Genomic DNA, 25,612 nt, shown 5'->3' with positions numbered 1-25,612 from the left:
GTCCTTGTCCATTTCGTATTACATTCTTGAGCTTCATAGAAACACCGACTTTCAAATTTTTTTGTTGAGTTTTTGTTTTCAGTTTTACATTCATTTTCTAGTAACCAACCTAATTCATGAAATATATAAGGCTCACGGCGGATGTGACCGGTCAATAGGGGATGTTTACTCCTAGACACCCGATCCCACCTCTGGTGTGTCCAGGGATCCGTGTTTGCCCAACTCTCTATTTTGTATTAAGGAATTATGAGATTGATCACTGTTCGTTATCTTCACCTTTATAGGAGTTATGAGATTAATCACTGTTCGTTATCTTCACCTTTATAGGAGTTATAAGATTGATCACTGTTCGTTATCTTCACCTTCATAGGAGTTATGAGATTGATCACTGTTCGTTATCTTCACCTTTATAGGAGTTATGAGATTGATCACTGTTCGTTATCTTCACCTTTATAGGAGTTATGAGATTGATCACTGTTCGTTATCTTCACCTTTCGTGGAAAGGAAGAAGCAAACGGAGTCTCGTGTGTATACTTTAAATTAAATCTTCAGATTTTCTTTAAATAAATCATACATATTTTTCAAACCAAGTAACATCCATTTTCCATTCAGTTCAGCCGATCTATAAAATAATTTGATAGATGTTCAATGCCTATTTCTAAGCCACCTTTTGTGTCACTCAGCTAACGATGATCCAGTGGATTTAACCTTCCCTGACATTTTACGTGTTATTAGTATTAGTTTGCAATATCCTCAGATCATTTTACGCCAGTTCAGAGTATACAACCCATTAATCATTTCTGAGAATATAAAACTGGTTTTGTATTTTTGCATTTTATTTATAGCTAAGGGTGTAATAAACTTTCAACTGGTGGGTGTTCATGGACCCCAGTGACGAAATCTCGTCTTCGTTAGGTCTTCATGTATGTATCGTTTTATTCAAATTTTTGAACACTGAAAAAGGCGCGAAACTTCAGTAAATATAGATAAATAAAATAATTGCTAGAAAATACAGCTGTTTAAGAAAAAAAACAAAACCCGATGAATTTTAATTGAATAATTAAATATTTCAAAAACAAAGAGAAGCTGGGCCGCAGGTTAAGGTTCATTGTAACTGAATGGGTTCCAGGTCTATAAGGATGTATTCACATTGATGAAATAAATACATGTTTGTAGCAAACTAGTTCGATCCGGTTTTCTAGTACCATCTGTCTGCAAAATCATTACCAAAATGGAGTGTCATCAAGGTCAAAGGGTACATTGGTTGTTCCAATTAACGTAACAAATGGGTCAACATATGATATTTTAGATCTTAATTCTAGTTTATAAATAATACATAGAATATAAATATAAACAATATAAATGACCTTCTTTGTTGCTTCATCGGGTGATGAGGATGGTAATCATTGCAGAAAAAAATTGCATACCGAATAATTTTTTTTCCTGCAATGCTAGCTACCTTCATCACCCGATGAAACAACAAAGAAAGCATTTTATTGTTTAAATGATGTTCAAAGTTAAAATACTTTACTCTTCACCATGAGATTCGGCTCGGCTGAATATTTCGACTGAGGCCTTCACCGAATCTCGGAGCAGTCCTTCATAATTCATGTCTGGAAATTTACTTTCAGCTTCGACCGGTTCTAGCAATTAATGTGCACTTCGGTGACACTGCTGATTGCTTCAAATATCAAACCGAATCTGTATCACTATTAATGCTGTATTACTTACTGTCTAACTATGTACATTCCATAAAATAAACCATCACTTATTTTTCCGTTCAAATGAAGACTTCTATGGCGCAATATTTTATCTCTCAAAATTGAAGAGTTCCTATAGTTTGTTTTTTAAATTAGCAAAATGCAAGTAGGTATGTAGAGATACAATGTATCAGTAACTAGATAAAGCAGACTATATGAACTCTTCATTCCAGGAGATAAAATATTGTGCCGTGGAAGTCTTCATTTGAACGGAAAATTTAGTGCCTATCTTCATTTTGGGATTTTTATACCTAGACGGTAAGCAATACAAAATTAATAGTGATAGAGAGTTAGTTTGATAGTCAAATCACTTATGTGAAGCAAACAGCGGTGTCAAATAAGTGCACATTAATTGCTAGAACTGGCCGAAGCTGAAAGTAAATTTCCAGACATGAATTATGAAGGACTGCTCCGAGATTCAGTGAAGGCGTCAGTCAAATTATTCAGCCGAGCCGAATCTCAACCGGGATTACATATAACTTTATGTTCAAATATTTCCCACTGCTTTGGACTTAATTGAAAACCCATGGGAATAAATTACATTCCATACGGTAAATTGTATTCAGTTTAGTTATAAACATTTTAAATTCAATTTTCATCATTTTTGGAAAAAGTTGGTTTGTAACAAGTGCCTTTAAATTTGTTTTTGTTTTACTATGCTTCGCAATGTCTTTTTCGTTTACTATGCTTCGCAATGGTTTTTTTTAAATTTTTTTTTTTACTACGCATCGCACTGTTTAAATTTCTTTCTTAAAATACGTTTCACTTATTACCTGAAATTTAAATTCATGAGATACTTTATCTATTGCTGATTATTTTTAAAGGTAAAATTAAAGTCCGTGTCCTCCTACTAACCCATTTATCACTTGATAGTACGCTTATTCTATTTCAAACCGCCCGGGTTAGATATTCGGCACGCGACAGACACATGTTATTTCAAAATCAAACTGACGTCTCAAATAACTGCACTTGTATTTAGAGAATAAATTTTTATTTTGAATTACAGAAGGAAGAAAAGTCCAGAAAAACTACAGAAGACATTTCCAATGACATGCGCAGACCACCAGTAGAGAAAACTCGACATCACTTTTTATGGACCACCAACTGTCGGGTCACACCCCAAAAACATATTACAGATAATACCAGATTTGATATTATTGATAAAACATATGATATTAGCAATATCAGATATGCTATCAGTAATATTAGATATGATACAAGCAATACCAAATATGATGCTAGTGATACACATATGTAGATATATGATACTGGTAATATACAATAAGATAAGAATGATATCAGATATGATTCTAGTAATATAAAATATGATATGCAACTGTTATCAGTTATGATATTAGTCCTATAGAATATAATACTAAAGATATCAGATATGATATCAGTATATACATTTGATAGTTATGATATTAGATATGATACTAGTAATATAAAATATCATACTAGTGATATTTGATATGTCCAGAGTGAACGTTATACACGTCATACTGTATAAGACTTGGGGGTAAATCAAGTATGCATGAATGAAAAGGCGAAGATAACGAACAGCGATCAATCTCATATATGTCCTATAAGAAATACAAAATTAAGAATTAAGCAAACACCAACCCCTGGACATACCATACGTGGGATTCGGTGCCTAGGAGGAGTAAGCATCCCCTGTCGACCGAACCATCGGTATGAATTACATCAGAAAGCATCTGACCCAATGATAGGTTGTATTGGCAAAACTAGATCGTTATAACGACCATAGATATTGCGAAATGCTGACTTTAAATGAAACCTCTGTAACATCAACTTGTTTGTCAGTAGCCTTCCTCAATTGAAAACCTGATCAAACGCAGAACAAGATCTTGCGTATCGAATCAGTTGAGAGATATTTAAACACCATATTCAGGTGATAATGGAATATTGCTACATATATATCGGAAGTTGACGATGGAGAAGCTGAAGTCATCCCGTTTGTCATAAAGTTGAGTTGTTAGTTTGCCGTTAACATCTATGTTCAATAAAATATCAAAGTACGAAGCAAATGTGGAAGACCCTGTGGTGTCTTTTATTTCGTGTTCACCGAGATACATCGAATCGACATAAAAATGATTATTGTTTAAAGATAAAACGTCATCGATATATCTAAATTTCGAGTTGAAGGCCCTAGCAAGAAATTTTTTCTTCTCATGTAGAAGCTTTTTAATACATTCTGTCTCATAGGAATATAAAAACAGATCAGCTGATAAAGGAGCACAATTGTGCCCATGGGAATTCCAACAAATTGTTGGAAGACCTGATCACCAAAGACCACGAAGATATTGTTAATGAGGAACTCCAGCAGTTTTAAAATATCAATTCAAAGTACCTTTGCGTAGAATGAGATTAGTGTTTAAACAATTTAATTTTTTGAATGACTGATCATTAGATATTTTCTTTTTTCCATTTTTGTTGAAGAAGCAAACGTCTATGATGTCAAAAAGTCTAGTCTTTATTTTATCGTGAGGACTTGACTTATTTCCTTTTCTTCCTGTGGAGAATGATACCGTGAACAATTCCACATGATTCTGTCCTTTGTTCTGGTGCCCTGCTTGCCTCTGTCCAGATCTTGAATCCAATTTCATTTCTTTCTCCCTCTACTGTTATTCTCCATGTTTCTTTAGGTCTGCATCTCTTGCGCTTTCCTTCAGGAGTCCATTTAAGTGCTATTCTAGCGTGTTTGGTCTTGTCCATTCTCAAAATGTGTCCAATCCCTTTCCATCTCCTTTTCCTTACAATGCTACTAATGGGCTACATTCCTTCTTTTTCCCTCACTGTCCCGTTCCGTACCTTTTGAGGCCAGTATATCCACAGGATCCTCTTGTGTATGAAGGTATCCAGGACTGGCTCGTCACCCTTTGTCATTTCCCATGTTTCGCTGCTGTAGAGTAGAACTGAGACTACATTTGAATAGAACAATCTTATCTTCGTTTCCTTTCCAATCTGGGAGTTATTCTAGATGCTTGTCAGTTTGTTGTAGGCGGATCTTGCGTGACATTTTCTCCTCCTGATGTCTTCTGTGGTACCTTCTTTGGTGTTAATGGTGCCTCCGAGGTAGATCCTCGACATCCTCTATTTCTTCTCCTGCAGCTGTGTAGCCTGAGTGTTGTTGGATTAATTCTCATAACTTTGATCTTTGAGGTGTTGATGTTGATTTGGTATGCCTGACTAGTAGAGAGCTACTCCTTGGCACAGGTCCGTCCAGCGGATTCACCGCTTCACTACCACCCTAGCTCATACGCAACTGAATATAGTTTCACTGTCGGTGTATGTTAATTGATTTGTGAAACACAATCATTGCCACGCACATAATATTCTTAATAATGTCAATGGAACGCACATATTGTTTGTGAAAATATTTTAGAATCAGGCATCTACCTGAATACAGTTGGGAGAAGATGAGATTGCGGATATGAAAGCAGACACTGCATGTCTTTCATTGAGTTTAAGATTTGTTAACATGGTTAATAAAGTTATATGTGATTTATTCAAATTTTAGCCAAATAATAATGGTGAGAGACATCTGAAATCTATCGAAATATTTTAATCGCGCATGGATATAAAGAGGGAGAGGGTCACTCGGGTTAGATGAATATGGACTTTGATATACATATGCACGTATTGCATTTAACTATCCGTGGAAATAAATGATATGTCGGTTCTTGAAAGGCGAAGATATCGAACAGTGATCGATCTCATAACTCCTATAAGCAATACAAAATAGAGTTGGGCAAACACAGACCCCTGGATATACCAGAGTTGGGATCAGGTGCCTAGGAGGATCAGTAACCTGTCAACCGGTCACACCCGCCGTTTGTGTTTGTGATGTTGAAATTCTATAGATGTCTAATACTTATGCATGTACATTTTGTTTTACCCTACTTTAAAAATTCAGAATTAAAGCTTATAAGACTGTGTCTTATATATACTCCCCCCTTTGTTGGAAATCGTAGACGAGTCGACTCTGAGGCCTTTGATTTGTTAACTTTTTCTGCATTTCCTCTCTGGAATTTGTAAGTAGTGCAGTGTCATCGGCATAGTCAAGATGGTGCAGTTTTGATGTCATGTTCCATCTTATGCCTGTTCTGTCACCAGTTGTTGCTTTCTTCATAATCCACACAATGACTAGTAAGAACAAGAGTCCCGACATGTTGCATCCTTGTTTTACTCCAGATTTTATATTAAGCCACTCTGATGTTCCACTTCCAGTGATGACTGCACACTCACTGTTGTATCATATAAACATTGAACTAATCTGATGAATCTGTCTGTACGCCGTACTGTTTTATGATCTTCCAGTGTGTCTCAGTGCACAATGTCAAAGGCTTTTTCAAAGTGTATAAAACAAGTGTACACATAAGTTCCATTCTATGGCCTGTTTTAGTATATTCCTTAGTATAAATATCTGCTCTGTTGTTCCTCTTCCAGCTCTAATTCCTGCTTGTTCGTCTCTGAGGTGTTGGTCTACTTTTACAAGCCGCTGGACTATGATCTTCCCCATTATCTTTGCTGTTGTTGGTATGACTGTAATGCCTCTCCAGTTCCCACATTGTGTTAAATAGCCTTTATTTGGTAACTTCACGATCAGTCCTCTTCTCCAGTCTGTTTACACTTTCTCTTCAGGCCACACCTTTCGTATCAGTTCCTATATTTGTGCTGCTGATGTGTCTGTGTCTGCCCAGAGGAGTTCGGTGGTAATGTTGTCAACTCCTGGGGCTTTTCCATTCTTTAGATCTCTAATGATTTTTCTGATTTCCTCTTTGGATGGTGGGGAATAATCGATAGTAAGGATTTCGACATTACGGGTCTCCACATCCGCTGTTTCTGGTTAAGTTGTTAAGTGCATAAAACGATGCGAATCTCTCCCCGTTGTAATTTCGTTCGCACTGGACTTCATGTATACAAAAAATCCCTTTCTCTCCATTCAGTTGGCTTCAAACTATTGCACTGAAACCTCCTTTTACAAACAGAAGATCATATCGAAGTGTTGAGTCTATGACTTTCTGAAGTTGTTCATAAAAATAATTATTTCCCCTCCGTTTCTGTATCATTGACCGTTGCATATACCTGAATAACTGTGGTTTTGATGTGTTTTGACCAGAATCGGGCAGTGATGATCCCGGCGCTTACTGGTGTCCATTTGTCGAGTGACGTTGAATCCTTCCACATCGCTATTGCGACATCGTTACTGAGATGATTGTCTGCTCTTCCAGAGTACACGATGATCTCGATCTCCTGTTGGCTTCTGATTTTTCTGACCTTGTCCACCTGGATTCATTATTTGCTAACATGTCTAGATGGTATCTCCTCATCTCTCTCATGACTTGTGCTGTATCCCCAGTGGTGTACATGGTCCTGACGTTCTATGTCACAATCTTTATCATGAGGAATGATTGTTTAAAGTGTTGAGAAGTTGTGATTTCAAATATACTAAAGATTTTTAATTTTTTTTTTTGTTTGGAATCCACAATTCGTATTCTTTTTCAAAAACGTTTTTGTATTCTTTACAGGAGTTATGCTATTGATCACTGTTCGTCATCTTCACCTTTCATTTACACCATTTCTGGCATATCTTATGTCACTTTCTCCTTCATAGCTGTTTATATTTTCGTTAGGGGCAAAAAATGCGGGCTTGGTAGAACATTTACTGGATGCAGCAATGCATCTATGTTTGTAAGGGTTTTTGTGAAGTTTAGGAATGAAGCATTTCGCAAATTCTATGGTCGTTATAATGATCTAGTTTGCCAATACAACCTATCATTGTGTCAAATGCTGTCTGACGTGTTTCATACCGATTGTTAGGCCGTTCTTGGCACCCTGATTTTGACTACGTATAACTCCGTTTAACTGATCAAGATATAGAACTCACGGCGGATGCTTATTCCTCCTAGGCACGTGATTCCACCCCTGGTATATCCAGGGTCCGTGTTTGCCCAACTCTCCAATTTGTATTGCTTATAGGAGTTATGAGATTGCTCACTGTTCATTATCTTCACCTTTCATATGCATCTTTCTAGTCTGAAATAGTAGTAATTTTCTTGTCTTTTTGTTTTTGTTTCTAAGCCCGCCATTCTCCAAAGACAATGGATTGTTGATGTGCCTCAGATGAGGGATCAGCATGTAATGATTTTGCCATATCAACAAACTCCCCATTCCATATTTTTTCACATACTGACAATGGCACATGTAAATCAATGTCTGATGAAACACTGACAAGTGAATAAGGATTACTTACAGGGCTGACATTAAGTATCGTACCTTGTATTGGTACCTCAGGTGAACTAGCAGTAGCTTCAAGGAGTTGAACAGCTGCCGAGGGCATCGACGCACAGGCTGATACAACACTTGTATTTGCGCCTATCCTGTCCGTAACTTCAGCTTCGGATGTCACTTCAGGCCCGGATGTCACTTCAGCCCCGGATGAAGGTATTGACGATACTGTGTGGGCCGCTGCTGTCCGGGACTTCGTACTAGAAGTTGACCTTTTAGGCCTGTATGTGGTTGCGTTGATGGCTGACGCTGCTTGGACGGATGACCCTGCGTAAGAGGGATTAGTTTTCCCTCTGGCACGTACCATGGTCTCAAATAAATCATAGACAGAATTAAGAAAAGGAATATATATCTATATATATATATTTATATATTTTTATGTATATATCTTATATTATGTTATCTATTTTTGTATTCTCTCATTTATCTGTCTGTGAATATGTTTTATACAGGACCACAGTGTAAACTAGTCATTTGTACTAATTGTGCTATCCTGTCTAAATAAAAGAATTTATTATTATATATGTTTATAAATTCAGCATGAGAAATGGTGGCGTATAAATCACCACGCGGTGACGTTTGCGTTTTTTTGTTTTTTTTGTGTAATTGAGATGCATGTAATTTCAACAAATTCAAGCTAAAATATTAGAAATTACAGACAAAAAAAAAAAAAAAAAAAAATGACATATCATAATATCAGTGTCGAGTGGTAACATTGGTAATACACGCACCTTGTGATACTTTACCGCTTGAGTTGATCGTACGTTGGGTTTTTTGTTGTTGTACATTTGTACGTCTTTTAGGCTGGAAAGTTATTTATTCCGTCTGGTTACTCGTAGTACTTTGATGAACTTTCTTATCGGCTGCTAGCTTCTATGGCCTTATTGGCTGCTGGTTAGTGGCTGCTAGCTTCAGCCTAGTAAGTTATTTGCAAGAAAATCAGCACAAATGAGAAATAAATATGGTGTTCCCTTGTCTACTCCCCCTTTGTATGTCAAATTGTGCTGATAAATATCTACTCTGTAAAATTAAGGCTCTGAAATTTGTATGCATTGAATAAAGTATTCCCCCAAACCAAAATACTTTAAAACTTTATATACAGTATGAATGGCCATGACATTGAGTCAAAAGCCCTTTCAAAATCAATTAGTACTAGAAGACCTGGAATATTGTTGTATTCAGTGTAGGGCATAATATCATAGATAAATTGAATATTCTCCCCTATATATCTCCATTTAAAAAGACCCACCAGACTTTGTATCAGATATTGTATAATCCAAAACTTATTTGATTCTGAAGCTATGAGCTTGTGGAGTACATTTAAGAGTGTAATTGGTCGCCAATTTTTAAAGCATTGTCTGAGTGTATCACCTTTAGGTAAACATGAAATAATTCCAAGTCTTTGTGAAATTGGGAGTTCTCTCTCAAGGAATATACAATTGATGGCTCTTACAATATACCTTTCAATTGTTAAAGAATTCAGTCGTGTATCCATCACTTCCAGGAGATTTATTGTTTTTCATATTTTTGATACATTAAGAACCTCTCTTTCTACAATGTTAATCTCCAAACTTTCGGCCATATGTGTCTCTAACTTAGGAGAATTGTATTTCCAGATTTACATTAATTAAATATGAATCATTATTGGCATGTAGAGTTTCATCATTAATATTTCTTAACACTATCCATCATTTCTGATTGTTTGTATATTGTTTCACTACCTTCCAATTGATTTTTTCAATAGTTTTGTTTAAATGATTATGATATTCTAAATTACAAAATTATTTTGAAGGTTTTCCCCTTCCTCCAAAGGGCACGAGACATTATCATGTCACCTTGAAGCTTTTCTTTTCGGATATTTCTAAGAGCGGCTCTCTTCTCATTTAGCAAATTAATTCTGATTCCAAATCCTCAATTTCACCTAGTAGTTCCTTTTCTTTGTTGTCTTTTCGCTTTTTCTTATATGTTGAGTATGAAATTGTAACTCCCCCGATTTCCATCATCAGGACCTCAAGAATCAATGCCAGTTTTACATTGAAAATTCATACTTCCTATATTTTCCAAGTACTGACTACTTACAGATTGAATAGTTTCTTTGACATTCTTAACATAGTCTTTATCTATTAATAAATTATTATCAAATTTCCAAAGACCAAACCTTCTCTTGCAGGGATTAAATTTTAATTCAAATATAATAATAGAAAGATGAAATCTATATCCCGGCTTTATGGTACACTATCGGAAATAAGAAAATAGTCCAGACGACTTTGTTTTTAGGGGATTTTTTTACGTCCTGTTTACACTTTTTTAAATCTGGATTTAGAACTCTCTAATAATCCAGGAGTTGTAAGTCCTCCATTATTTCTAGACTTAGGATTATTAATACCACGATAATTGTAAGTATCCTGTGAGGGGTTTAGTGTAAGATTGAAATCACCACATAAAATATTCATTGTCATATTAAAATACAAACAAACATTTTTTTTTTTTTACAGTTTCATAGAATTGAGGGTTATCAGTATCTGGACCATATATGTCTATAAGAGTTACCTTATTCTCTTCAATTGTCATATTTAGTGCAAGCAGATTACCTTCTTCACTGTCTTTTGTTTCACCGTGAATTTCAAACTCAAAGTTGTTATTGAGCAGGATACATACACTCCTTGAATTCGACACATATGAATTGAAGACGCACTTGTAACCCCACTGAGCTTCAATATGTGGTTCGTGCTCAGAGATAAAATGTGTATCTTACAAACATGTAATAGAGTAGTGTTTCTGTTGTAAGAAGTTAATAACATCCCCACGTTTAGGCAGTGTTGTAAGTGTCTGACAGTTTACTGACACTGTAGCTAGTGTTAGATTTTCAGACAACGGCATATCGGAAATTATTTTTGTATTAAAAAACAAAACATGTACACAATTTTAGCAAGTAACCTCTTACCAGCCCATCATCTAAATAAGCGCACACACTCACACAAAGACGCGTGTTCATTTATTTAGGGAGGCGACCCCGATCAGGATGCATTGAATGACAACAATAAAACTTCACTAGTTTGTTTGTAAACAAAAAGAAGACTCGAGTCTTGTTTACATGATACAGAACTGAAGGTTAAACCATTGCCTTTGCATTTTTAAAGAAGGTCCAAATAGTGCCACCCTCCGGTGACGTCATAAGATTTTTCAAAATCAATGATTTATTTAGATTTATGCATGTTATTACCATAAAATTTGTCGGAGTGTTTTCCAATGGTTATTGTAAAAAAAATCTTGTTAAACACAAAAATATTTCTAAAGTCTAAGCGGTATGGAAATAGTCAATGATATATTTCAAAATATTGAATCCAAGGACAATAACTGTTTTCATTAAATCCTTTATCAAGTTCATTATCCGATAGATTTTCTTTGTTGTCGTTTTTTTACAGAAATTTTGAATAGTTTTTAAAAGAAACTGTTTTATAAAATTATTATAAATACTATTATATCGTTTAAACCAGTTTTTGTGAAATTTTAATGATGCTATTGAAGGAAAATTGCAATTTTCTGACGTTGATATATGATTTGGTTGATGTATGGCTCGCATCTTAAAAAGTGTGACGACATATATATTTCATATGATAATTCATTAGTTTTAACTCTAATAAATTGAAATAAATACACATTTTAATGTTTCATCAGATAATGATTCGAGTATGGTTGTACATGTACCTTTACAACTCTAAACATCACCATAGTTGATCTAACATGTTTAGGGAGGTCTATAGATCCACATATTTCTCGACAGTGTATTGAGTTTTACAGAGTGTACGTTCTGAGTTTGGGAATTTTTTGAATATTTTAAATTGGAGCTAGTAAATCAAGGATTGCGGCTTCGTGATCACACACTCTTATCTAGAGTCAATCAGTCTTACGTCATATCTAATGAATCCATTATGGCTTTGATATGGAAGGTCCCGCTTGACCGACTTAACCGGGTACGATCCTAGTAGAACACATTTAAAGTAGTTCGTTCCTCGTCCTTCGTCAATATATAGTTCCAAAGGCGAATCATGTGTTGCATTGATGTCGACAGAACGATGCTGATCAACTGATTTTTCCTTGGACCGCTAGTAGTGTGGAACGATAAACGCCGAGGAAATAACGAATTGCTGTTTTGGATCATTTCCACACAGTGATAATTTGTATAACCTCGTACTCCATTACAATGATCTAGAACTTGTGCAACACTTTCCATATGTTTTAAATCCAACATTTTTCACAGAATCGACGTGTTTTTGAAATTATGGATCCCAATGCACGCCCTCTGGATTTTGCAAGTTTTTAGCGTTCCTTTTAAAGTCATTGGTCAATGTTGTCATCAAATATTACTCCAAGACATTTATACAGTCTTTTACATTCCAAATGTTATCTCATAGGCAAAATGTATACTTCTTTCTTTTCAGTCGTTTTCTCCTGAAGTGGACATTTGATTTGTCCCGAATCGAGTGGGGAGAATTAATCGCCCTGTCTCACTCCTGTATCACAACCGAGCCAGTTCGTGTATCGTTTGCAAAACCGGCACACGATTGTGCATTTTTCACAAAGATTTGACTGCGTAAGATAAAAATTCTGTCAACTGAAACAAATGCTTTTTTGTAATTTTATTCCATAAATGCCAAAAGAGTAGTCTGGGTCATACAGTTTGATATAAACATAATCTATCTTTTCGACCATTTTGTTCATCTGCAAGAAGCTCTTAATCCTCTAAGCTTGTCAATAGTCTATTGTTTAGAACAGAACTGAAAGTTGTAGTCACTATTCAGACTGAATTCTCTGTAATGTCAGGGTATTCCAGAATCTGAAGTATTGTCAGGGTATTCTGGGATCTGAGGTATTGTCAGGGTATGATCTGGGAGCTAAAGTATTGTCAGAGTATTCTGGGATCTAAAGTATTGTAAAACTGATCTTCTACTGTAAATTTGCTGGGGTTTTTTAACCTACATTTTTTATATCTTTGATGCCGATCTGTCTATTCAATTCGCTATTCATTTCATAGAGAGGATCGCGATGTTTTTGATTCACCATGTTGATTTTGTAATCGGAGTCAAAACTCTCAACGTTTTGTGGATTTTATAGGTTTTCAACTTTTTCTTTCTTACACTTCTTAGGCAGGTCCACTTATTCTTCATTTCTTTCCCCGACCGGACATAATCTGTTGAATTTCCTGCATTGACTTTAAAAGTGACATCTATGGCAAGCTCTTTTACTATATATTCGTAAAATAAGATATCTCTTTAAATAAGAGCAAAATCTAGTCTAGCTCGCACATTTCATCAATTTCTTGTCTTTGTTTTTTGTTACCTGTATACATTTCACATGCGGTAAAAGCAAAATCTTCCCACGGGAAGCCACCTTTAAGAATTAGAATGATTAATGTAGATAAGATAACGGTAAAAATCAGGGGGAAAATGATTCATTTTGATTAAAATGAACATTTTGGAAATTGTTTACAAGCGATAAAACAACTTTATCTTAAAATTTTGCATCATAAATTGATTAAGCGAATTTAGTTAAATGTTACATGTACATGTAGTATAAGAATTTACAAAGGATTTTACAAGAATTTTGAAATTTCGGCATTGACAGAGGTGTTAGCGAGCAGTGACACCTATGGGTAGAGAATGAAAAGAACACCTGTGGTTTATAACCCCCCCCCCCCCCGTGGCAAAACGTCATTAACACACATATACATGTATTTACATATAATACCGTGTATGTGTATACTTACAACAGAGAGTGTGATATGTATAAAACAATAATAATTCAAGATCTTATTTAGTCAACAAGTTAAACATCTTGTGTTTGATTTATTACTTTTTAACTAACAAGAGACTTAGTAACCGTAGCACTCCAATCCTAAATAGGGAGGACTTCTGGCAGTTAATTTCTAAACTAAATACTTGTATAGCTTAACATTTGGATTAATAATGAGATGACTTTTAATTCTATTCAAGCATAAATTCTGTGTTAGCTTTTTCGCTATTTCATAAATTATGAAATAAATCTGTGAATTCCTCTTACTATTGGTGGTAAACTTCACCCTAGTTAACATTGGTTTTGTTTCAATCTTTCTTTCCCGCTGTATCTTTTCAGTTTCAACACTATAATCCGCAGGATATCGGTAAATGTACGAACTTTCACATAGATTCATCCCAAATGAGGCAAAACAATTTTCTACACAGGACACGTTCGCTTTAAAATTTGATGTAATACATAAATGTATATTGTACCAGGCGTAGAACTAAATTCAAATTCAAATTCAGTTATCTTAAACATATGAACTGCAGTTGGATTAAAAGCACGTTCGATTTAAAAAGGTTATGTTTGGGGGAAATTGTTCAATTTTTTTTTTATCTTTTACATTGTTGTTTTCGGGTGGTGGTGTACCTTTTATTCATTGGATGGGCTCATAAAATCTTTTCTTACGATACCAGCCAGAATAAAGTAATAGAATTTGAAAGGGGTTCAATTATAATTCAAGTCTTTTTCAGTATGTTATCTTATTTATTTTTTCTTTATTTGTTAAACAACATACTGTCAAAATCTGGGGGGGGGGGGGGGGGGGGGGGGAATGAAATAGATGGTGCCAACAGGCACTTGCTTGATAATTTTATTAAAACTTACTATGCAAATTATTAAGCAAGCGCCTGTTGGTACATTCATCCACAAAATAAACCGTGTAAAAATATAAAATAATGCATTAGTATGATTGATTGAATATTGTTTAACGTCCCTCTCGAGAATATTTCACTCATATGGAGACGTCGCCACTGCCGGTGAAGGGCTGCAAAATTTAGGCTTATGCTCGGCGCGTATGACCATTGAGCAGGGAGGGATCTTTATCGTGCCACACCTGCTGTGACAGGGGACCTCGGTTTTTGTGGTCTCATCTGAAGGACCGCCCCATTTAATCGCCTCTTACGACAAGCAAGGGGTACTGAGGACCTATTCTAACCTGGATCCTCACGGGAATTAGTATGAGGTATCAATATGAAATGGTGGATTCAGAGGATGACTTCCTGTTTTCTCTGTAATTTCTGCATCCCTTGTTCATGAATGTCAAGCCTCTTGATTTTGCAAAATGCTGACCTCCTCATAACATTATTGCATAATGTATTTTCCGTTTTCCGTTCCGTCTTCCGTTCCGTTTTCCGTTCCGCGTTTTAGCACCATCCCAGTCATCATGGTTAGATTTGCTTTGGCGGGCTTTCATTTTAGAGAGAATTCCCTAAGCATTCAAACTAATAAAAATATTGGAAAGAGACATCTCTTTCTCTATGAGAGATATCTCTTTTTCAACGATTAAAGAGATATCTCTTATACTTTGAGAGATATCTCTCTAGGAATTCTTAGAGGGATATCTCTTTAAGTGAAGGAGATATCTCTCAAAGTAAAAGAGATACCTCTCGGAGTAAAAGAGATATCTCTTTAAGTGAAACAGATATCTATCTAGTTTAAAGAGATATCTCTTAAAGAATAAGAGATATATCTCTAAGTGAAAGAGATATCTCTCTAAGTAAAAGAGATATCTCTCTAAATGAAAGAGATATCTCTCTGTGTGAAAGAGATATATCTTTTTTTAGAGATATCTTTCTTTTTTAGAGAGATATCTCTTAAGATTAAGAGATATCTCTCATTTTAAAGAGACATCTCTTTAAGATAAGAGATATCTTTTTAAAGAGAGATATCTCATTTTTCGAATAAATAGTAAAAGGGCTTGCCATAGACATCTCCCCAAGTTTCCTGCATAGCATTGAAAACTGTGCAGTTTTGTTTTGAAAACAAATGTCTTTTCTTTTCTTCACATCTTCATTGAATATACTGATATTTCAACAGGTGAAAAATGTGGACATCGTTTCGTAGACACGTTTTATAATCTTTTGACACCCATTTATCTGGACGCAAGGACTTCGTACCCGCTCTTGGTCACAAGTGAATGTATTCGAATATTTGTAGACACAAAAGCAGTGGTGGATAAATTCATTTCTTCACGTTCTGACATATATCTATGGTATCTAATCCGTACTTTTTCGTTTTATTCAGTTATTGACATTTTCACATAAGAACGCTTTAAAATTCGCGCCCAGTGTATATATTGTCGAACGCGCGTTTTATTCGATTAATGCGACGTTCATTAGTACATGTACTATCTGTGTCTTTGGTTTTCCTGACCAACCCACGCCCTCGATTACGGAACATTTTTTATTCAATATGTTATGTATAACAAAACAAGTACGACGTTGCGAACTTGTCTTATGATTGCATTTATATTCAAATTAGTGAAGAAAATTTTTATTTTCTGAGGACTCCTCCGAAAATAAATATCAGAATTTCACGTTTAACATAGACGTTTTACAAATATAGCATAACTTTTGAAATACAAAGTAACATGTAAAAATTACGGAAGCGTATTGCTGCCAATTGATTACAACGTCATATGATCTATCTAAACATTTTGTGAAACGGTACTGCCGTATCTTATTATTGTCATAAGACACCCTTATGATCTATTTTATGACAGATCTTAAGATAGTTTTGTGAAACCCGTATATATTTGTAGATATATCAACCGCCTCTGGATAAAATCACCACTTCATTTTTCTGACTGGTACACGAGACATCACAGACTGCTATCAATGGTTTTCCTGTCGAGATTCACTGGATGTTTACTTAAATTCCATACTGTATATTAACCTAAATATGTCGGGGGGACAGGTTTTTCGAGACCAGATATAAGATGTAATTTTTATCGTTGTGGAGAAAAATAATGTTACTACATTGCGGTGAGAAGAAATAAACGATATTCTTATGAAAGTAGAGCAATGAAATAAATATTCTTTTTGTCATAATGAGAAGTATGGAGAAGGAATAAATGACATTTTTTTTTATTATAGAGTGGAGGAGAGGATTTCTGTCTTTTTATTCTGATTACAAGGAAAATGTTTGCTTTTATTATCATGATGAGGTTGATGTTTTATGATGAGGAGGAGGAAGATGTCAGTTTTATTATGCTGACAAGGAGTGGATTTTATTCTTATTATAGTGGTGAAGATTTGGAGTTATTTGCATTAAGAAGTGGAGGAAAATGACATTCTTCCCATGGTGGTGAGGAATATGTCATTGTGATGAGGAACATAACATTCTTATTATGCTGATGAGAAATAAATGTCATTTTTACCATGGTGAAAATTTTATAGAGATAATTTTTATTAAGGAATCATGTTGATGAAATTTCGTCAGAAATTAATACACGTATCATTTAGGTTTAAGTCTGTCTTAGGCATTTTATACCTTGAGACTTTTATTCCACCAATGCCTTACGTGCTTAAGAGTAGAAACATTATAAAACAATTTGAACAAGAAAATAAAAACAAGCATACATACAAAAGTTACATGTGTTGGAAGATCACATAAAATTGCTTAATATTGACATCAATCTTGCAGGATTTACTTAACTCAATAGGAACACAAGTATCATGAATATTCATGAAATCAGAGGAAGCTAATAATATATTTCTATTTTTGCATTTTACCCCTTATCTGCAGTACGTGAAATCACCACTGAACAAATAAAGAAACTGATCACCCAGTTCTTATAAATCAAAACGCCAACAAATTCTTTCACTTAAAATTTACCAGCCTCAATCGGGAGTTTGTGACTACTACATCTAGATTTGAGTACATGAGATCAACAGACAAAATATGGAAATACTTTTAAAAGCCAGATTTACTCTCTCTCTCTGTCTCTCTGTCTCTCTCTCTCTCTGTGTGTGTGCATAAATTCGCACTTGAAACATGCACATTTTTTAAACAACCGGTTGAGAGAATTCTTAAACTATTTCTGCACTTCCTATCTTGTATGTAAAAAGCAGTGAGGGGAAACATCCCAAAATGCATGCTTGATTGAAGATGATCCGACCTCTCCCCAATGGGCCCATGACGAAGTACTGGATCTTCCAGAGAACCCGAAATTCATAGTTTGCCCTGATGCATTTCTATGTTATTAAGAATATAGAAAAAATTACAAATATTACTGAGAATACTGACAGTTAGAAGAGAAAGAACAAACGCTATTCTATCCTCGAAACGAAATCCATCCAAGTCAATGAAAAATTCATCTCTTTCTTTCCCTTTTTCTTTTCTTCCAATTTTAATTTTTATATTTATTTATTTGCAGATGGATATTCGCACATACGCCTGGATGCCCACTGGTTGAAACATTTCAGACTGCATTTGACTTTTCTATTTGTTTTATCTTTTACAAATTGCAATTTCATCATAAAATTCCCTTAATGTCTGTCAAAGTTCAGTAATATAACTTTTTACAACAGATTCTCAGATCAGTGTAAAGAGGAAGGAAGGAAGTGGAGAATGGAAGGACATCCATTGAATTGAAGTCTGTGTTGCTAAGGATACCATCGAGGCTCGGAACTCAACAGAAAGGAATGCCACCTTTATGATGGCAAGGAGGAAAAATGGCGACGAGGAGTAAATCTAACAACGGCTTTTAAATGAAACAGGTTCGGTGAAGTTAAAAAAAAAATTACACCAGCGGTAGACCAGCGTGAGAACGTATTCTTGTTGTCGAGTTTTTTGTTAAGTTGGATAGTTATTGCTAAAAGATGAAAAGGTGATGCTTCAAAATTATTTTGAAATTGCAGACGGTGAAAGGAATGGAATTTAAAATACATTAAAATATTTTTTTGAACCCGTGTCCCGTTCGTAAATAGAGCACCCTTGATGCCGCTGCATTGTCTGACTTCTGACAAACAAGCAGGAAAGCGTCCACACAATAGGGCCATTATCACTTAACTGCACAAGTACAACACACCGGGGACAGAGAGCTGATCTGCAGGCATATTCGGGAAACGTGTGTATAATCTTTGGGAGATTTTTTTCAGATAGATAAACACATAGTAATCAATAAGTTAAAAAAAATGTCTGGTTCACTTCGCTGAATGATGCCATGGTGAAGTAGCTTGTCGTAGAGAAATTCATTGAAGAAGAAATCGTGACAAGAGAACAAACGGGTAGTTAAATCTGGAGTGTCAAACTTAAAACCCAAGGTAAACATTCTACAGAGAGAAACCTTTCATTATCTACAGTGTAGTATTGGGTTTGAATATTTCAGCGAGACTATGAGAAGTTTGATTTATGTAAGTGTAACCAGTTCTTGTATAAATGGCCATACTATCTTCTGTTACTGAAATACAAAACTTATGAATTTAATTCAACAAATTATATATATTGGCATTGCAAAGATCAAAAGCTATAAACAAATTACTAATTCGGTAAAAAGTATTAACTATAAATCAAATGTGGATTCTCGAATATTCCAAAGAATAGAAATTCTAGTGAATTTGAAATCTTTTCCCAAATTAACAGCATCAAAAGGTACGACTTTTCAACACTAATTATATGACCATTGCCAACGATGAATTAAAGACCAGGCTTTTTAAAAACAGGATGCATAGCCGTTTCTTCTTTAACAATGGAACACGGAAAATTCATATCTTGTGCTCAGGCATCCAAAAGAATAATACTTCGTTAAATACCACTCTGATTTTACGCACAAGTAATCTGAAGTTTACATCAAAAAGATGCTGCTGTTCTTCATGAACAATATTTATATAGTATCTGGTGATCAGGTCTTCCAACAATCTGTTGGAATCTCTATGAGCAAAAATTGTGCTCCATTATTAGCTGACTTGGTTTCTTTAAAAAATTCTTATGAGGCAGAATTTATTCAAAAGCTTTTACATGAGAAGAAAAAAAATTCTTGTTGTGGCTTTCAACTCGACATTTAATTATATCGGTCACATTTTAAATACTTATTTTCATTCATATGTTGATTAGATGTATCCGAGTGACCTCGACATAAAAGACACAAAAGTCGTTCATATCCGCTTCATATTTGGATACTTATTTGAACAGATATCAACGGTAAGGTAACAACACAATTTTATGACCAACAGGATGACTTGAGCTTCTCCATCGTCGGCTTCCCATACTTATATGTAGCAATATCCCATTATCACCTGTATAATAAGGTGTTTATGTCTCTTAGAAAAATTGATATGCAAGAGTATGTCTGCATATAATCAATTTTTAAATCGAGGTAGGCTACTGTCAAATAAATTGATGTTTCAGGGTTTCAATAGTCTCACTTAAAGTCAGCATTTCGCAACGTCTATGGTTGTTACGAGGGCGAGTCAATAAGTAACCAACCTAACTTATTTCCGGTTGAGATCCACCTCTTCTTTTTCTATGTAATTGCTCTTTAATGTGATGTACTTCGACCAACGGTGTTCAAGTGCCATCAGCCCAGAACTGAAAAAGTCAGGGTCCTTTCCATTGACCCACTCCTCAACTGCCATCACTTCTTCGTCAGACCGAAAATGACGTCCACGGATATCCTTTTTCAAGTTGGGAACAGTAAGAAGTCGCTAGGTCAGGCGAATAGGCAGGATGTGGTATTAATTCATACCCGTTTCGCTTTACAGCATCCACTGCAACATTGCAAGTGTGGACTCTCGCGTTGTCCTGTTGCAACAAAACACCTTTAGAGAGTTTACCTCGGCGTTTTTCACGGATGGCGGTTCTCAGCTGTTGTAGCAAGTTTGCATAGCACACTCCAGTTATTGTGCTTCCCTTGGGTAAAACGTCCAACATACTAACGCCTTTTGCGTCCCAAAATACTGTGACAATCACCTTGCCATTAGATGGTTGCGTCTTGAACTTCTTTGGCCTTGGGGACCCAGGCCCTACCCACTGACGACTCTGAGCTTTATTCTCTCGCTCATAATAATGAACCCAAGTCTCATCTACAGTCATCAGACGCAAAAAAATCATCTTTTGACCTAAAACGCTTCAACAAGGCGCTGCATACTGATGCTCTGGCTGCCATTTGCTCATCGCTAAGGGATTTGGATACCCAACGGGCTGTTAGCTTGCGCATACCTAAACGATCATGTAAGATTGTTAAAACGCTACCATGTGAAATGCCTAATGCCTGCGCTATTTCTTCCACCTAAATTCGCCTATCAGAGTATACCAGATCCCGAACTTTCTTGCACATTTCTTCGTCGGTGGCATCCAGTGGGCGTCCAGACCTGGCTTCATCTTCTAAAGACGTTCTACCACGTTTGAATTCCCCATACCAGAATTTAACCGGAGCATAAGATGGTGCAGATGACCCATAAACATCGGCTATCTCGCCGTGTATTTCCGTGCCTGTTTTACCTTTTAAATACAAGTACCGAATTATAGCACGGTACTCAACTTTAGATGGAAATCATTCCTTTGCATCACTAGCCATGTTTGACATTCAATATCTTATTAAAGAATGACTCGATTTTGTACCCAGGTATAAAACATGTATTGAAAGAAAGCATGAAAATCGTGACCGTCTCGGTCAATCGAAAATGGGATAGGCTGGTTACTTATTGACTCGCCCTCGTATAATGATCTAATCTATCACTGGGTCGAATGCTGTCTAACGTGTTCCATACCAATTGTTAGTCTGTTAATTTACACACTGATTTTGACTACAGATTACTCCGTTTACATGGTCAAGGTATAGGGCACACGGTGGGTGTGAACGATTAACAAGGAACGCTTACTCCTCCTAGAGACCTTGTCCCACTTCTGGTATGCCCATGGGTCCGTCTTTACCTTTACCTCAATTTTGTATTCTTTATTATGACGTTATTTACTGTTCGTTATCTTTATGTGTTCGCCATGAACAAAACTAGTAATGTAAATAAGATACAATTTTTGGTAAAACGAAACGTAAGGTTGGTTGTATCTTGCTTAACGTCCCATTCGAGAATTTTCACTCATATGGAGACGTCACCATTGCCGATGAAGAGCAGCAAAATTTAGGCATATGTTTGGCACTCGCAGCCTTTGAGCAGGGAGGGATCTTTATCGTACCACACCTACCGGTACTGTGACATGGGTGCTCGGTTTTTGCGGTTTCATCCGAAGGTCCGCCCCATTTAGTCACCTCTTACGACAAGCAAGGGGTACTGGGGACCTATTCTAACCCGGATCCCCAAGGAATAAGGGCTTTGAACAAATTATCAGTAATGTGAAAAGTATAATCAATGTATGTATAATATATTTACTTACTGAAAAGATATTTATCATACCAAGTGAGCTATCTCTTGTTTGCAAAACATCACATGCAATATGACATACATGCATTATGATCGTATATACTCGCCTATAAGTCGGTCCGCCTATAAGTCGGTTGTATTTTTTAAGGTTATTTTGTAGGAATTTGCCATTGACCCGCTTATAAGTCGGTACAATTTTTTGTCAGAGTCGGTCGACAATGCTGTAGTGTTTTTTACCTATGTTTCAAAAAATATGTTGAGAAATTAATAATTATGAGGTGCTCAATATCCAAGCCATACCTGTTTGGGGTTTCAACGCAACCCTTGATCTATTATGGGCAATGATCCCTTGTTTACCTAAGCTCCTAATTACCAGTACCTGACACTGCATTTACTTAGTGGCACGCGCCTCGCGAAAACTGTTATCGTGGGATTCCGGTATAATTAATTGTATCAACAATTTTAAGAGTCAAGAATGATGATCTAAATTATCTGTTAACAATATTCATTTTTTTTATGAAATATATTTCAGCCGGTATGCATACCGGTATGAATATTTCAATATTAAATCGGGTTCGTAATTCAATTTTACTGATAAACGATAGATTAGTTGAATATTGAAAGTATTAATCATAGCGGTATGTAAATAATTTTTAATTAGATAAAAATATGCAAATACCTGTATTTATACATAATTTTAGAATACATAAACAATACAATATGTCTAGATAATCATTCATTTTGTGTGGTAGTCCATGATAATCGTCGGAGTTGTTTAAAATAATAAAAACACTACATTACGCCGCCCAGAAAAATACCAATCTTCTTAGAACGCGCCTATAAGTCGGACATAGAGTTTTGGACCAAAAATTGACTCCCAAAAATCCGACTTATAGGCGAGTATATACGGTATATATAATAACTCATTATGAAAGTAGAAATATGCCCTTTAGATTACATTAATAAAATCTTATGAGATTGGTCACTGTTCGTTATATTCATCTTTCATCAATATTGTCACTCGTTGGCTGTCAAAATACACTCGCAAGCTCGTGTATTTTGACAGCCAACTCGTGCCAATATTCACCGATATAAGTTCAATAACCCTATATTATTCTTCTATTTTAGCCATTTTACTTTAAAAAAAACATGGTAGAAAAATAAAGTTAGAATGACATCGATTGATATTTCAAGTATTGCTTGTGTTTTAAAACATCTAGAAAACTATTCTATTTCTTGGTTAAGTGGGTTTTTAAAAAAAATAAAAAAAATTCTTTCTTCATAAGCTACGGCCTTGGTATTGAGCAAATTGCCTGTTTCCTTTGAAATAGACACAAACATTTCATTGTAACATGCACAAAAATACTGAAATCTTATTGAGTGTTGGAAATTGATGCATTGTGGACGAAAAAACACCAATTTAACTTCCTTCATTTGATTTCAATACTGTGCTCCGAATCATGTCCAGCGATCGGTGTAAATGGTTACCCTCAGTCGAAAGTTCTGTGGATTTTCTTATACTTCTTGATGCAATATGTTAGTAAGTGGCAGATCTAAAGAAGTTTACAAGAATAACAAAAATGTCATGTAACCCCTACCCAGAGACACTTTTGGGAAGAGAAGGTACCATCTTGGGTCGCGACCTCCTTTAAAGTGTATACGTATCTGCCCCTTTGCCCCTTTTTGGGATTGTGTAAGAATATAAAAATGTATATGGATCCGCCACTTAGATTGGTTTTGGGATTGTGTAAGAATATGAAAATGTATATGGGTCCGCCCCTTAGGTTGGTTTTGAGATTGTGTAAGAATATGAAAATTTATATGGATCCACCAGTCGGTTTTGGGATTGTGTAAGAATATGAAAATGTATATGGGTCCGCCCCTTGAGTTGGTTTTGGGATTGTGTAAGATGAACCAAGACATTGTCCCTTCAGTTTTCATTGAAGACAGATTTTTCTCTGAGAAGGACAGGACAAATTCTGAGTTGGGCCACATTATGATTAGATGGTGTGCCAGTGTTTGTTGTGGGTGTGTATATGTAGGCTGAAGTGTCGAAATAGCGACTAATGTAGGACACTGGGTGCATGTCACTTAGAACACTAGTAATCCTAAACCTGTTTAATACTACATTCACCAGAAAAGAGGGAAATGAGTTTTCCAAATATTTGCCTTCCTAATGTACGCATTTATCGTTGTTTACCTTCTTTTAAATATAAAAGAAGTCAATGAATATTACAATCAATGTTTCTGCTCACTTTGTATATACATGACCATATCAGCGAGATTTGGGACACATTGCGTTCATGCAGCCGGTGACGTTTTGATTTGAGTGAAATAAAAATTGTCGAAGGAACGTATACATGTATATAAATGATAATAATAATAATGAAATAACCCAATCATTTTTATCACTGAATAAATTTTGACCAGCAAAATAAAAACAAAATCATCGGAAAATGGGTTCTTCAACCCGAATTCAACCCTCAAAATTCTCCTGAATTATCGGGGTGGGTAGGGTGCTCCTTTATACATGGTTTTCATTCATCTGATGGGGAGTCGATAAATCGTAATTTGTATGAAAAATCGATGGAAAAAGTACTCGTACATCGTAAAGGGGAGGGCTGGAGTGTAAACGTGCCAGAATTTCACAACCCCTGTATTAAGTAAATACCTACACTGATGATAAGACAGGGCAGAAATAAGGAGATTACTATGACCCCTCCACCAATAACTATCTCACGGTGACCTCCCCTGACCTGATGATAATTCACTGAACACGTAGCTTGATTATGTGATCATTCGGTGTACCTTATCTTCAGTGTCAGCTAATTGCGGTCTGAACTTTTGATGGTTCGTCTCGCTTCGAAAAGTGAATCAAGAGTTCCAACTGGAGAGGCTGTTGGGGGTGGGTGGTGGGTGGGTCGCTGTAATATATCATTTCCCCTATACACAGTCAGCATGGAGTTTCCCCCTGGAAAAACCGCCATGGGATAGAGTTTCCCGTGAAAGTGTGAAGCGTGGCAGTTCATACCCGTGGGTATTTTTAAAAATGAAATCCATTTCTTAAATGAAGAAAAGGAAAATCAATATCTGTACGTGTGCAGCATTTTGAATAAAACCTCTTTTTGAAATAGTTTACCTCTTTAAAAAAGAAGACGTATTTGTACATTTCTATGCCTCCCTTGATGCAAGCCGAGTAAAGATATAGTATTTATGCCAGATCTTAATGTTACACGTAAACCATAAATGATGAAATAGCGCTTGTTATTAAAACTCATCAGGGCAGAACGAAACATATGCCGCGCTATATTATACGAGACAATCTTTATACTTAGAAACCCTCTCTCAATGTGATATCCAAGGCTAGAGTATTATATTGTT

The 25,612-nt window shown here is 35.7% G+C and overlaps 1 protein-coding gene and 1 long non-coding RNA gene across 3 annotated transcripts in view; one reads left to right on the top strand and one right to left on the bottom strand.

Annotated features, from left to right (window-relative positions):
• The window catches only part of LOC125668687 (uncharacterized), a 95,137-nt gene extending 84,234 nt beyond the window's left edge, over positions 1 to 10,903 (bottom strand). Inside the window, exons 1-3 of the mRNA XM_056163749.1 lie at positions 10,664 to 10,903; positions 8,804 to 8,988; positions 8,061 to 8,382 (exon numbers count right to left, since the gene is read on the bottom strand). Coding sequence (XP_056019724.1) covers positions 8,061 to 8,382; positions 8,804 to 8,860 — 379 coding nt within the window. The 5' untranslated portion in view covers positions 8,861 to 8,988; positions 10,664 to 10,903. The remainder of the gene's footprint in view (positions 1 to 8,060; positions 8,383 to 8,803; positions 8,989 to 10,663) is intronic.
• LOC130054312 (uncharacterized) lies at positions 10,032 to 19,378 on the top strand. 2 transcript variants are annotated; one of them, XR_008802629.1, is made up of 2 exons: positions 10,032 to 10,468; positions 18,289 to 19,378. It is a non-coding gene; the product is annotated as an uncharacterized LOC130054312 (long non-coding RNA). The 2 variants fall into 2 exon arrangements; XR_008802630.1 differs by having other exon boundaries at positions 17,155 to 19,378.
• Positions 19,379 to 25,612: the final 6,234 nt, after the last annotated feature.

The sequence above is a fragment of the Ostrea edulis genome, chromosome 4 (genome assembly GCF_947568905.1).
Source record: "Ostrea edulis chromosome 4, xbOstEdul1.1, whole genome shotgun sequence".
NCBI classification, from domain to species: domain Eukaryota; kingdom Metazoa; phylum Mollusca; class Bivalvia; order Ostreida; family Ostreidae; genus Ostrea; species Ostrea edulis.
The sequence above is the reverse complement of the archived record's forward strand: the minus strand, read 5'-3'. Positions and strand labels throughout refer to the sequence as shown.